Consider the following 14,722-nt stretch of genomic DNA (forward strand, 5'->3'; position numbering starts at 1 on the left):
AATCAATGGTGTGGACCAGAAAGAAGAAAGAAACATCCAACCAGAACAGAATGGAGAAACAAGAATTCAGAAAAATGAGGAGAGGCTTAGGAACCTCCAGGACATCTTGAAACGTTCCAACATCCGAATTATAGGGATGCCAGAAGGAGAAGAGCAAGAACAAAAATTAACACTTATTTGAACAAATAATGAAGGAGAATTTCCCTAATCTGGCAAAGGAAATAGACTTCCAGGAAGTCCAGGAAGCTCAGAGAGTCCCAAAGAAGCTGGACCCAAGGAGGAACACACCAAGGCACATCATCATTACATTCCCCAAGATTAAGGAGAAGGAGAGAATCTTAGAAGCAGCAAGAGAAAAGGACACAGTTACCTACAAAGGAGTTCCCATAAGACTGTTAGCTGATTTCTCAAAAGAAACCTTGCAGGCAAGAAGAGTCTGGAAAGAAGTATTCCAAGTCATGAAAGGCAAGGACCTACATCCAAGATTACTGTATCCAGCAAAGCTATCATTTAAAATGGAAGGGCAGATAAAGTGCTTCTCAGATAAGGTCAAGTTAAAGGAGTTCCTCATCACCAAGCCCTTATTATATGAAATGTTAAAGGGATTTATCTAAGAAAAAGAAGATAAAAAATATGAACAGTAAAAATGACAGCAAACTCACAGCTATCAACAACCACACCTAAAACAAAAACAAGAGCAAACTAGGCAAACAACTAGAACAGGAAGAGAATCATAGAGATGGAGATCACATGGAGGGTTGTCAATAGGGGAGTGGGAAGGGGAGAGAGGGGGGAAAGGTACAGAGAATAAGTAGCATAGATGATAGGTGGAAAATAGACAGGGGGAGGGTAAGAATAATGTAGGAAATGTAGAAGCCAAAGAACTTATAAGTATGACCCATGGACATGAATTATAGGGGGGGGAATGTGGGAGGGAGGGGGTGGGCAGGATGGAGGGGAGTGAAGGGGGGGAAATGGGACAACTGTAATAGCATAATCAATAAATATATTTAAAAAATAAATCTTTGGCTGAGAGCTTGTATAGGATTTGGTTTAAAATGTGGACATAAAAAGAAAAGATGTTTCACTCCACCCCCAAAAGGGACTACTGTAATCGTGAAGTAAGTAAAACATCACCATCATTTTGACTGTAGATTCTTTTTAGAACATCTTTTACGTACAAAATAAAAAGGAGTTTATAGATCAAAAAATAGATAAATAAAATAAAATTCAGTAGGTGGATTTATTAGCAGTAGAGACAGCTGAAGAGGGGATTAGTAACTGGAAGATAGGTCAATAGGAAACATTCCTGCAAACCTCAGGTGAACAGCTGGCTCTCCCCAGGGAGCGTCCTTGTCCTGGCCCCTCAGGGTCCCGCTCGCCCCTCTGTAGAATCTTGGGTGCAGAGGGGGTGCTGGTGTGAAGGCTTTTTGTGCTTGGGAGAGACTGAGGGGCTAGGAAATTTGGAGAATGTTCCCATTGTAACCTTGTTAGAAACATTACTAACACACTGGGAGTCACGTTCTGTGACTGACGAAACCTTTAAGGGCCTTGGGTTTATTATTAGGAACACGAGTGTGTTCGTACTCATGGGCTAAAAGCTGAAGGTGTGCTAACCTCTCCGACATACACCTCAGAAAAGGTCTTTGCTTCTCTCCTGAGTGTAGAGTGCAAAAAAGGAGCATTGAGGGGTGGGGTGGCCGGGGAACTGAGAGAGGCTTGTCTGTGATTTGCAAGGGGGCGCATGTGCCACGGTCAGGCCTCATTTACTGCGGAACTCGAGGGCTGCCTGTTCCCCTGACAGGCTGGGCACAGGTATGGCGGGGGTGAGGAAGCAGGTGCTGCTGCCGAGTGTGACTGTGCAGCTGTTTTGGACTGCAGCAATTCAGACATCTGTTCTGAGAAATTTTCCATCCTGGTTAATGGTTTCTTTATAATGAATGGAAATAAATTCACGAGGGCTGGTGATTTGTGCTGGGTCACGGGCCAAGGCCAGTGTGTTGAGTTGAGAGATGACTGCTGAGCCGAACAGACTGACAGACGCGGATTAAAGCAATGTCACAGCAGAGACATCGCTCTTTCATCTGAAGTAAAGGATAGAAGCTCCTTTGCCCTCCAGAATGCTGTGCGTGGGGTCAGCAAACACGACTCCTGGGTGGAGCCTGGCTGAAAGAAGGCACACTCGTGGGGCCACAACGGCCATCAGCTCGAGCCAGAGGCCCCACAGTGTCCCTCATGCTTCAGGACAGCAGGCTGTGCTGTGTTCCCTCGGGAGGGTCCATGAGGAAGGGACGGTCTCTCCACGTGGCCAGGAGAGCTGCCCAGGGAGGTGAGCGCATAACCCCACTGTCCAGCTTTTGTCTGTGGAGCGCCTCCTACGGTTCAGGCACTGTTTTTAGGCACGGGGCAGTTTCATGGACAAGATGGACAAGCTCTCTACTCCCGTGGGGCTTGTGTTCCAGTTCAGAGGTCAGCCTTAAATGAGTACAAACAAGTAAGAGCAAACACATTAAAACAAAGAAAACAAGTGATTAGTGGGATGAAAAATGACACTAGGAGCACGTGGAAAGGGAGAGGGCCACCTCCCTGAAGAAGTGACATTTGAGCTGAAACGGGCATGACAAGGTGGCCCTGGCCTTCCAGGAAGAGCGGAGGCCCTGAGCTAGAATTGCTCAGGTCTTGGTCGGCACCGGCTTTCATCGTAAGGACAATGAGAAACTGATAACTGGTGTTAAGCAGGGGAATAACTTGATCTGATTAAATGTCCACATGATGTGCTGGGGGACCACTGGGAGGCTTTGTGTCTATTCAGGGAAGGACCAGTGTGGTGGCCGCGGAACCCGGAGGAGGGCAGGCTTGGCAGGGCTGAAGGAAAGCAGGGACCAGACAAGTACTGGGTATCCGAGCATCTGGGTGGAAGCCGGCCATGGTGGGGGTGCAACCAGGACTCAGTCTAAAGTCTGTTCCGCTGTGGCATGTTTATGAAGCCTTTGGAGTTGAGCAGAGATGACCCAACTGCAGCTAGAATCAGGGACGAGGCCTCATCTCAAAGGAGGTATTTCCTGAGCAGGTGGACAGCTGATCATCGTCAACCCACAATTTCTGACCATTTGAAATCCTTCTCTCTTATGATCCACATCTTGCCACCGATTCCTGTCCGAAGCCTGCAGCTCTCCCCGCCACTTTGCCATCCTTTCTGCTCTGGCCGCCTTGTCCCTCACCCTAAGCCAAAGTACTTGCCTTCCCCACTTCTAAGCCCAGCCCCCCCTCCTCACAGCGGCCAGAGGTTCTTTCTAACATGCAAAACCAGGCATTCAAAGCATTTTGAGTGACTTCACTTTTTAAGAGCTTTTTTAAATATCACTCAAGGGTATATTTATTGATTTTAGAGAGAGAGGGATGGAGAGGGAGAAACATGCCCCAACTGGAGATCGAACCTGCAACCTAGGTTTTTTTCCCTAACTGGGGATTGAACCCACAACCTTTTGGTGTGTGGGACAACGCTGCAACCAAGCCACCCAGCTGGGGCGAGTGATTTCATTTTTAATAGGAACTTTTTGTCACCTCATTTTTGGATAATGCATTGTATTCAGTTGTGTGGTTTGTAAAGTTTTCGATTTGTAGAAATTTTTAAAATTAAAAATTTTAACATTCAAAAGTAGAGACTAGTACAATGAACCTTCACGTGCCCACTACCCAGATTCAGGGCCAGCATTTCGAAGTAAATCCCAGACACCGTACCATTTCATCCTGAAGTATTTCAGTGTGACGTTGAAATCCAAGGATCATTGAAAGCATAACTATAATGGCGTTACCAAACCGAAGACTAATAATGCCATTTACCAGATCAGTGTTCGAATTTCTCTGATTGCATCTTAAGTGATTCATTAAGCAGTGGTTTTTCTAGTTTTATTTTTAGTTTTTAAAAAGATTTTATTTATTTGTATTTAGAGAGAGGGGAAGGGAAAGAGAGGGAGAGGAGCATCAATGTGTGGTTGCCTCTCACGCACCCCCTACTGGGGACCTGGCCCGAAACCCAGGCCTGTGCCCCTGACTGGGCATCGAACTGGCAGCCCTTTCGTTCTCAGGCTGGCACTCAATCCACTGGGCCACACCAGCCAGGGAGGCAGTGGTTTTTTTTAAATGGTTAAAGAATTTAATGTTTAATAGGATCCTGACAAGGATCACACATTGCGTTTAGTGATGTATCTCACGTCTCTTTTTAACCTGTTAATTCCTCCTCTCTTCTCACTGTTCGGTTTTTTTTCCCCCTTCAAATTTATTGGTGAGACCATTCTTGGTCCTACAGTTTCCCGCAGTCTGGACTGTCCTGTGTTCCCGTAATGCTGGTGACCACAAGCCTCTGTCCCTAGAGGTTTGATCAGATTCAAGATGGTTCTGGCAAGCTTCTCCCTAAGTGCTTTTGTATTCTCCGATCAATGGTTGTAGCCACCGATGACCAGTGCGTAGGTTAGGGGATGCAAATTGCTGCATCTCAAATTCTACTCAAAAGCTACTCCTCATTGTTTAGCTGGAATACTCCATAAAGCGAAATTTCATCTCAGTGGCACGATTGACATAGGAAAGACAGGATAGGTTCCTAATTCTTTGAGTTTGTTCGCCAGTTGCAAAATAACAGCGTGGCTCCCAAAGGTGACTGATTTTTTCACATCACTGTGAGCTCCCAGAAATTAAACATAATTGAGATGTTTAATCTATTGAACTTTGTAGACGTGAAATCATTCATCTCCTTAGCAATTTGTAGACTTGAAGAGGTTCTGTGACAAGATATTTAGTATGTTGTAAATGATGAAAGCCATAAAAGAAAGTACATCAGTATAGTCAGATGTATGGTCTAGTAATGCAGGCGTACTCGGTGTTAAATCCCAGACAGCCCCAGCTCAGAGCACCCTACCTAAAGGTTCAGTATTTGAAAGGGACCCTTAGGCCAAAAGAAATACCTAAAAAAATGCACGTTGTGGTACACATTGAATTTTGGGATTGCTTGTTACACAGCAACAGCTGACTGATAAAAAAGAGGTCCATGAGGGAAAGGTAAAAGAGTGATGGAAAGACACCATCTGATAGGGTCTTAGGATTAGGTAGATTTTTAAGGAGGTGTGAAATGATCCTTCTGGAATAACAAATGGAATAATGTTATACCCATTGATTCTTAAGATAAACCGAAGAGGAAAGCAGTGGTTTTATCCCCTTTTTATAGATGAAGACATTGAGGGTCAAGTGGTTGATGGTGCAGTGAATGGGCCTGTTCTGGGCCCCAAAATCCCTGCTCCCGGGCCAGGCTCTTCTCCAGGCTGTGCTGCCTCTCGTGCAGGCCCAGCCTTGGGGCGGCCAACATGGCAACAGGGCTTGGCTCTTACCAGTGGGGCCAAGATCGGGACCTTCTGGCGTGTTGGGGGGAGGGCAGGGACCATGGCTGGGAGCTCTCTGGAGATAGGGCAGCGTTTGGTTCAGAGGAGGGCAGGGGTACCAACAGACAGACGCCCGTGTCCCATATGCTGAGACCTGAAGTGGCCAGGTACCTACATTGTGACCTGTGCTCAGTGTTCCGTGTCTGGCCAAACACTGGGCCAGACACCGCCCTCCAGGTTTGCTCACATGTGCCCCTCAAAAGGTCTGGCAAGTGTGTCCAAGAAACTCCTGGAAGAAAGGAATCTAGGCCAGTGGTCTTGCTTGGTGGTTGGCATCTGGATTTTGACGTGCTTAAAGCTGTCCTCAGGGATTAAAAATGGGAGACTCAGCAGTCAAACCTTTGCAAAAGGCTACAGTGGGGCTCCTGGAAGCTTGAGGACCAGGCCACCTGATTCCATCACCCAGAGGCCTTATCAAGGGACACATGAGTTGATTAGCGTTGGCGCTGACAGCCAGAGCTGTCCGTCAGCATGTTTTCATTACTTCAGGGGGTTCTGGTCTTGTGAAGTGGATGTACCTGATAAACTGTTTATAATCCCCTCGGCATCCTCCTGCTTCGGGGCCAGCTGGCCTGACCTGTGGCGCTTTTGTGACTTAGACCTCGGTCCCTACTGACCCCCCCGCAGCCCTGCACCACCTTCACACGGTGAGACCCTTCCATCCTAGGGGGGAACCCGGCCCACCCCACGTGGGTGGGGTGGTGGGCTGCATAATGGCCCCCCCAAAGCTATCCATATCCTAATTCCTGGCACCTGTGAACCTGAAACCTGGAATCTGAAACTTTACGTGGCCAAAAGTGACTGCAGATGTGATTAAGGATCTTGAGATGGGAAGATGGTCCTGGAATATCTGGGAGGACCTTAAATTCAATCACCTGTCTCCCTCTGAGGGGGCCGGGGGAGGACTGCCAGACAAGGCGGTGTGAAGATGGAGGCGGAGACTGGAGCGAAGTGGCCACAAACCAAGAACATGAGGAGCTGCCGGAGCTGAAGAGGCAGGAAAGACCCCACAGAGCCTCTGGGGGGAGTGCCACCCTCCCACACCTCGATTCCAGCTCAGTGCAATGGGTTTTGCACTCTGCCCTCTAAAACTGTTAGAGGATAAGTTTCTGTTTTTAAAGATTTTATTTATTTATTTTTAGAGAAAGGGGAAGGGTGGGAGAAAGAAAGAAAACCATCAATCAGTTGCCTCATACACCCCCAGCTGGGGACCTGGCCTGCAACCCAGACGTGTGCCCTGACCAGAACCGGTGACTTTTTGGTTTGTGGGACAATGCCCAACCCATTGAGCCACACCAGTCTGGGCTCCATTGTTTTAAGCCACCAAGTTTATGGTAATGTGTTATAGCAGCTACAAGAAATGAATACAAATGGGAAAACCAAGGATTCCAAAAAGAAATGACTGGACCCGAGGCCTGTCACGGGCCCTCAGTTGCTGCCCGTATCCTTGACTCAGGTCACCTGCGCCTTCAACGCACAGGCTCTCTTCCTACCCAAAGGTGGCTCTTCACTGCCTTGCCAGCAACCAAGGTGGGCCCTGCAGTCCCCACCCAGTCCTGGCACCCAGTGCTATGTGGCACACGTACCCCATAGAGCCCCAGCTTCTAGCCGAGTTGTCGGCAGCCCTCACGGCTGAGGGATTAAGAAGCAGGGGCTGGTATTGGTAAGAGGCCTGGTGTGCTCTTGGGCCACAGAGCAGCCACCATGGGCTCCATTTGCAACATGCAGCATGGGATATCTGACCTTGACAACTGGCTCCAAGGTCATCTCAAGTCCTGCAAATGTGGGCAGCCAGGACTGGCCCCCCAGAGCACACCTGCTCCCTATCGCTGGGAGAGCAGCACATGTGAAGGACACGCGGGCCTTTGGACTTTTATTAGACTTTTTTAACTAAGTGCAAATATCACTAGGTGCTTTTTATAGCACCAAGAAACTGTGCCTGTTAAAATAAAACACATGCCAACCATTTACCTGAGTGGGAGAGCCACACAGGCAGCGCCACTGTTCTGTGTCCTTGAGGTGATCCTCGGAAAGGTCACAGCTGCCCGAACCTTTAAAGCCCAGGAGGAACGAGCACCCCCCCGTGCAGGGATGCAGAGCCGTGGCAGCCCTGCATGGGCCTCTCAGCTTTGTGTCTCAGGAGACTTACCTTTGTAAATTATTTTTCTTAACAAAAGGAAAATTAGTATCAAAGAATATCAACTCCTGGTTCTTGGGAGAATTCTCGTCTTTGGTGGAAATCACCTTGCAGGTGAGTGTCTAGTGCCCGAAGGCTGTGTGACTTGTGGCTGGTTGGAGGGTGGGCACCACACCTGGAGGCCTAGCAGGGTCCCTCTGTGTGACTGTGGCCAAGCTGGGAAGAGCCCTGGCCAGTCGTGGCCAGGTGGGTCCCTGGAGGAGGGATGGCAGTGAGCCGGCATCTCACCACTAGCCCACCACTGGAGCACCTCTTCAGGTCAGTGACCCTTACAGGGGCTTGTCTTCTGGTGGGTGCAGGGATGAGAAGACCCTGGGGTCCTTTCCTTGGTGATGTCTGGCTCTCTGGACGCTGGCGAGAGGGCGGAGGTTCACCCTGGCTCCTCAGCACTACCCACCAGGACAGTTCCTGGGCTGTGGGATCCACCAGCTCCATGCGGACAGACTGCGGGAAGATGGGGCACTGTCTGCTAGCCCAGACCCACATGCGAATGTCCCTCCTCCTCTAGGATGAAGGGTGCCAGGCTGACGGGGGTGCTGCTCACCCTAGCCGGTGTGCTGCACACGGCCCTGTCCCTGAGAATAGCAGCCTTTAACATTCGGTCTTTCGGGGAGACCAAGATGTCCAATGCCACCCTCTCCAACTACATTGCGCAGGTAGGTCCAAGCCAGCCTGCCCCCAAGGAACCTGGCGCGGGGTGAAGGGTGCCCTAAAAGGCCCCGTGAACACTGAGACAGTGGTCTGCCCTGAAGGTGATCCCAGACTCTCAGGCCTCTGCTTTCAGCCTCCAGTCAGTTGTGGGGACAGGGCCCTTGTCACTACTGTAGCTGACATCAGGCTGTAGACCAAACGGTTGTGGAAGTACCCTGGGGAATAGCAGCTTGGCTCCTGCAGGGACTTGGAGCGGGCCGGGCTCAAGACACCAGTCTCCACCCAGCCTGTCCCCGTTTAGCACTGCTGTGGCCTGTCCGCAGATCCTGAGCTGCTATGACATTGTCCTGGTCCAGGAGGTCAGAGACAGCCACCTGACGGCCGTGAGGAAGCTGCTGGACAGACTCAATCAGTGAGCGAAGGTGACGGGGTCCTGGAGAAGAAATGGGGACAGTGATCATCCCCTCAGGGTGTGGTGCTGCTTTGGGTAGGGGCCCGGGGTACTGATGTGGGCAGGAGGCAGCAGGGTGTGTCCCCTGTGGGTCCCTTGACTGGTGCATTTGTTTCCTCAATCTAGAGACAACCCTGACACCTACCACTATGTAGTCAGCGAGCCGCTGGGCCGCAACAGCTACAAGGAGCGCTACCTCTTCCTGTTCAGGTAAGCCGCCACCTCTGAGGTTTCTGACAGGACGGGTGTCAGGGGAGTGGTGTTCTAGAAAGCCCATGAGATGACTCCTCCTGGGCGGGGGGGGGGGGGGGGGAGGAACTGGAGGCCACATAACAGGGTCCACCTTCAGCTGCCTACCCTCCCAAGTGCTCGCTGTGCACCAAAGCCTCACCACCTGGGCAGAGACAAGAGGACACGATGGCCAGGAGCTTCGGGCTGGTGGGTCTATGTGACATCTGAGCTTAGACTGGGCCCCTGGCCGCAGGAACAGGTGGGTTCAGCGAGATGAGGCAGCGATCCCAGCCCCAGGGTAAGCACCCTCTGGCTGGCCTTCCACAGACCTGACCAGGTGACGGTGCTGGACTCCTACCAGTATGATGATGGCTGTGAGCCCTGTGGGAATGACACCTTCAGCCGTGAGCCAGCAGTTGTCAAGTTCTCCTCCCCATTCACTCGTGAGTGCCGCTGCCACGGGGCTCCTCTGCCCGGCCTGACCTCTCCCAGAACACCTTGAAGACCCCCATCACAGTAAACCCCTGCCACGAACCCCTTTGGGGAGCTTGCTGCCCTTCCCGCCCGTGTTCTGGTCGTACACTGAAGTTACTTGGAGAATATCCACCCCTGCACCCTGAACTGTCTCCTGTACCCTCCACCCCAGCCCTGGACACATGACTGAGCCAGGCTACCGTACCCTTGGACCAGGACTGTCCCCCAACTCCCCCCACCCCCACCTCCTTGCTTAGGACAACTACCTTCTCCTTAGAGGTCAAGGTGTTTGCCATCATCCCCCTACATGCGGCCCCACTGGATGCAGTGGCTGAGATCAACTCCCTCTACGATGTCTACCTGGACGTCCGCCAGAAGTGGGGCGTGGAGGTGAGACCCCACACATTGGACTGGGCTCCTACGGGCCCTGGTCTGTCCATGGGCCAACCCACTGGTGTCTCCTGCTAGGATGTCATGTTCATGGGTGATTTCAATGCTGGCTGCAGCTACGTGACCCCTTCACAATGGCCATCCATCCGCCTGCGCACAATCCCGACCTTCCAGTGGCTGATTCCCGACACGGCTGACACCACCGTCACGCCCACGCACTGTGCCTACGACAGGTGAGCAGGGTCTGCGTGCCCCAGGTAGGGATGGGGACACCCCCACAAGCAGCTGTGACTTCTGTCTAGGCCCAGCTTCAGAAATGGTTCCCAGCAACTTTGAGGAGACACTCACCCTTCCTGAGCTTTCGGCCACTTACGAAGTGGAATTGTGGGGGTGTCGTGATGCTAGTTTTCTGCTCTGAGTGGTCTCAGGTGCACAGGTCAGATGGTGGTACCCAGTTCGGGGACCCCCAGACCTGAGTCTGGCCAGGTGCAAAGCTAGTCTTGGCCTGGGGCACGGGCAGGGGTCAGGGGGAGCAGAGGCCTTCCTGGAGCAGTGACACCCCAAGAGCCACATTGGCCAGAGGGGAGCCGGTCCCTGCAGCTTCCTCGTTTGGAGCTGTAATGGTGACGGCCAGACGCTTGGGCTCGGTGAGGTGCTCGGGTCCCGCAGCTCAGCTTCCTGGGGGAAGCTTGTTTGGATGAGCTGGCGGGACACGCGGGATCTGAGGTTTACGTGTGCAGAGCCAGACAGTGGGCTGAAGGAGGACTTTCTCCTGTCTGGTGCTGCAGGATTGTGGTCGCTGGAACTCTGCTCCAACAAGCCATTGTTCCCAACTCGGCTGCTCCTTTTGACTTCCAAGCTGCACATGGACTAAGCAACCAGACAGTACGTGACCACCCTTTACAGAATACAGCTCTAATGGGGGCCTGGGACGCAGGGGTGGAGTGACATCCAGACCCACGGGACTTACAGCAATTGCCGTTTTTGCTGACTTGAAAGAACCCCTTGTCCACAGCCCTGGGAGCTCTAGGGACATCCCGGAGTTCACTGCAGTTTCCCCACAGGCCCAAGCCATCAGTGACCATTACCCGGTGGAGGTGACGCTGAAGAGGGACTCGAGGGGGGTAGGTCCAGAGCCCTGGCGGGAGACCCCTCGCTTTTGTCACTTGCCTGTGGCAGCTCCTGGGACCTGCACAAGGAACTGAAGATGCCGTCTGATCCCGTTGTCCTGTTCAGGTTCTGAGGACAGAGTTTAGGAAACCAGGGCAAGTTCACTGGGCAAGGGCCAGCGCCCCTCCCTCCCCTCCCCACTGTTCCCCGACCACTACACCAGCTTGAGGAAGGGGTAGAAAGTAGGCTTTTTCTCGCTGCACCGGCTTCCGTCATAAGCATAGGGTTGTGTCAACAGAGTAACTACTGACAGTATGCACACGTCTAACATTTAGATTAAGAAATACCTTTTAATTTAAGTAAATAAAGCTCAAAAGAGGGTGTTCTCACTGGTGGCATCCAGTCATTCCTTCCCACTCCTCTTCCCATGGCAGAGGCACCCAGTTCCACTGTCACCTCCCCTGGAGCTTCAACAGTACAGGGAAGGTGTGGGGCTCTTGCGGCTGCTGTGCTGCACCCCTGGACCCAGGCCCAGCCTTCCCATCAGCGTCGCTCCAGAGCCTTGACGAGGAGGCTGTTGAGGCGGCCCACCATGGACCGGGGGTCATCCACGAGCCCCGCTGTGATCATGGCGTTCTCGTAGATCTGAAAGGCAGGGCAGTGACCTTGTTAATGGGAGGGGCCCTTTCCTGGTTCCAACTCAGGGACATTTTAATGCAGAGAGAAGAAAGGGAGGGAGCTGTTCCTCCTTAAAACGGTTTCACAGCAAACCGAGCTGCCCAACCTGGAAGGCAGATGCAGGCTCGCAGAAGTGGCAGCCCTCTGTTCTCCAGCGCTAGGCCAGGCTCCAGGGACTCACCTGATCCACGAGCAGCTGGGCCAGGTCAGGCTCGCTCTGTCTCAGCTGACTGAGCTGCTTGATCAGCGTGTGCCTGCAACAGAAACCCCCAGAAGGAAGCTCAGGGCTGCTCAGCCCAGCACAAGGGCCTCTGACTTCTAAGCAGATGGAGTTATCAGAACATTCACAACTGTGTAATAGGAAAGTCCAGCATAAAAAAATGAGGCACACAGAAATTAGAACAAAGTAAATGATCATTGACAGATAATATGATTGATTACATACTCAAAGGAACACACAAGAGTTCTGACGTTAGAAAATGCAGCAAGTACCAAAATTAATCTAAAGTAAACACTGAAGGGACAGAAGTTAGTATTTAAAGAGGCACATGTTGGTGCTTAACTAAAGAGACCATAATTAAAGGTGCAACTTCCCCTAAATTAACCTATACACTTAATATGTTTCTTTTACACTAAAAACTTAATTTTATACCTAAACAATCTAATATACAATTCATAAATAAAATAAATATGGAAGAAAAGAGCCAGGAGAAGCTGAGGGAGAAGTCCCAGGTATTAAAATATATTATAAAGTTCCAGTAATAAAACAGTTTAGTTCCTGAAAACGAAAAGGCAACAGTTAAGTGCAAAAAAGTCGACAACGTACAAAGCGCTACACACACACGGGGATTTAATCTGCACCTGATACAGACAGGGTTTCACAAGAGTGGGAAACACAGGATAACGGGCCAGCCAACCAGAAAATAATAAAATTAGATTCCCACCTCATTCTTTAGACCAAAGCAAATTCCAGAAGGATCAAGTGTTAAATGTAAAAATTTAGAAGAACACAGGGAGGAAATGTTTTATAATCTCAGAAGGAAAAGCCTTTCCAAGCAAAGTATTGGGTTGGCCAAAAAATTCATGGCTTTTTTTTCCATAAAAGACACATTTTTCATTTTCACCAATAACTTTATTAATTTCGATATTTTGAGTATGTTGGCTATTTCCCGCATGGTATAATGTTGATTGTTCTCAACTGATGTATCGATTTGATCACTACTAACTTCACGGTCTACCCGACTGTGGAGCACTGTGAGCGAGAAATCTCCGGCACGAAACTGCGCAAACCACTTTTGACACGTTCGATCAGTCACAGCCCCTTCTCCACACACTGCACAAACCTTTTTTTGCATGTCAGTTGCATTTCTACTGTTCTTGAAATAATAAAGCAAAATATGCCAAAAATATTGTATATTTTCTTCCACCTTCAATATTAAAGTGGCTATACAAAAATTCACCCATGTGATAAGTATTTTTTAAATGCACGCTGATATGACAGCTGTCCCAACACGATCTAACAAAATTGTTTGAATGGAGTTAAAGACAGCTAAGCCATCTTGTGGAAAAAACCCTACAGTTTTTTTGGCCAACTCAATGCAAACCCAGGAGTCAAAAAGGAAATGATATAACTCAGACGACATAAAAATTGAAATGTTTTTTCTGCACAGGAAAAATTCTGTAAATATGGTATATGACCTTACTCGTAAGAAATGTACATCAAAATTTTTCACTTAGGAGAATGGCAGAAATTGAGAAGTTTGATAAAACTGAAAACACTGAGGGAAACATATATTTGTCTAACTGCTGAAGACAGTCGGAGTCTGTAAGAATTTAACATGGACAGTGCTCTGAGCTTAGCAATTCCCTCTCCTCACAGCACTGTGCACGATCAGAAACACTTCCGAAGAAGCAAGGTGAGGGCGCCTGTGTGGCAAGTTCCCGCCTGTGTAACAGCGGGAGTCCCTGATGAACCCGTCACTCGCGCACCATATCTCTGGCAAGATGCACACAACACCTAATACGGCTGGGGACCAGGGTAGGAGGGAAATCTTACTATTAACTTTGATTCTTTTGTATGCTCAGCCATGTGAACATATTACCAGTGTTAAAGGCAAATAACGTTTAAAAAATAAAGCCTGCCCTGGCCGGTGCGGCTCAGCTGGTTGGGTGTCATCCTGTACACCGAAAAGTTGGGAGTTTGATTGCCGGTCAGGGCACATGCCTGGGTTGCGGGTTCGATCCCCAGTTGGGGGGCATAGGGAAGGCACCCAATCAATACTTCTCTCTCCCCCAGCACCAAAATCAATAAACTTTAAATAAATAAATAAATAAAATAAAGCCTTACGGCAACAGAAACAAGCACTTCCACACAATGCTTACGAACCCACTTTTGTGCAGAACTGGTTAATAAAATCAAGTGGGTGTCCAGGTGGCATCAGCATCCCTCTCTGTCAGGGACTCGGCTGGAAGCCGCATTCTTTCCCGGAGAGGGAGGCGCACACACCGCACAGACCAGCGCAGCTCTTCAGGCAAGGTGCCGACACGCTGCGGGACCGGCCACAGGCCAATTTAGCATCTTCCACCCAGTAGTTACTTGGCTCAGAAAATGTAAAAGGTACTTCCCTCTTCTCCCCAGTAGCTTATTAAAAAGTAAATTTATGGTTATAAAACCACATGAAAAATATGACAAAGTAATAAATGAAAAAATTAGACACGTACTATATATAAAAAATGCCCACAAAATATGAGATAAAATTCCAAAAGAATATACCAACTCAGCTACAGTGACTTGTGAGGGTAAGACTATGGATTTTGTTTAAATTTCTGTAACATTTCTGGCAAAGTGTTTATGTAACTTCATTAAAAAAAATTACTGCTGTATACAAAATCAATTTAAAAATAAATAACTTCTCTTCAATAGTCAGAAAATTTCAAAATATCCAGTAAGTACAACACATCTAAGAATAACTACAAAAAACATATAGGAACTCTACAGAAGACATAAGTTAACAAAAGACATTAAGTAAGACAGTACATATATATTATGTACACGGGTGGAAAGAATTGATATAAATATGCTAACAGAAAGAACTGATATCATAAAAT

General features: G+C 49.3%; 2 protein-coding genes across 2 annotated transcripts in view; one reads left to right on the forward strand and one right to left on the reverse strand.

Annotated features, from left to right (window-relative positions):
* The first annotated feature begins 7,547 nt into the window (after positions 1-7,547).
* On the forward strand, positions 7,548-11,325 carry DNASE1 (deoxyribonuclease 1). The gene is made up of 9 exons (XM_024553299.3): positions 7,548-7,683; positions 8,138-8,285; positions 8,604-8,692; positions 8,858-8,941; positions 9,290-9,405; positions 9,714-9,826; positions 9,905-10,059; positions 10,615-10,711; positions 10,891-11,325. The coding sequence occupies exons 2-9, from the start codon at positions 8,139-8,141 to the stop codon at positions 11,029-11,031; spliced, it is 942 nt and encodes a 313-aa protein (XP_024409067.1). The 5' UTR covers positions 7,548-7,683; position 8,138; the 3' UTR covers positions 11,032-11,325.
* Positions 11,267-14,722, reverse strand: part of TRAP1 (TNF receptor associated protein 1) — a 57,717-nt gene continuing 54,261 nt past the window's right edge. The window contains exons 17-18 of the mRNA XM_024553298.4: positions 11,796-11,868; positions 11,267-11,581 (exon numbers count right to left, since the gene is read on the reverse strand). Coding sequence (XP_024409066.2) covers positions 11,480-11,581; positions 11,796-11,868 — 175 coding nt within the window. The 3' untranslated portion in view covers positions 11,267-11,479. The remainder of the gene's footprint in view (positions 11,582-11,795; positions 11,869-14,722) is intronic.

This window comes from Desmodus rotundus, chromosome 1, assembly GCF_022682495.2.
Source record: "Desmodus rotundus isolate HL8 chromosome 1, HLdesRot8A.1, whole genome shotgun sequence".
Classification (NCBI taxonomy): Eukaryota; Metazoa; Chordata; class Mammalia; order Chiroptera; family Phyllostomidae; genus Desmodus; species Desmodus rotundus.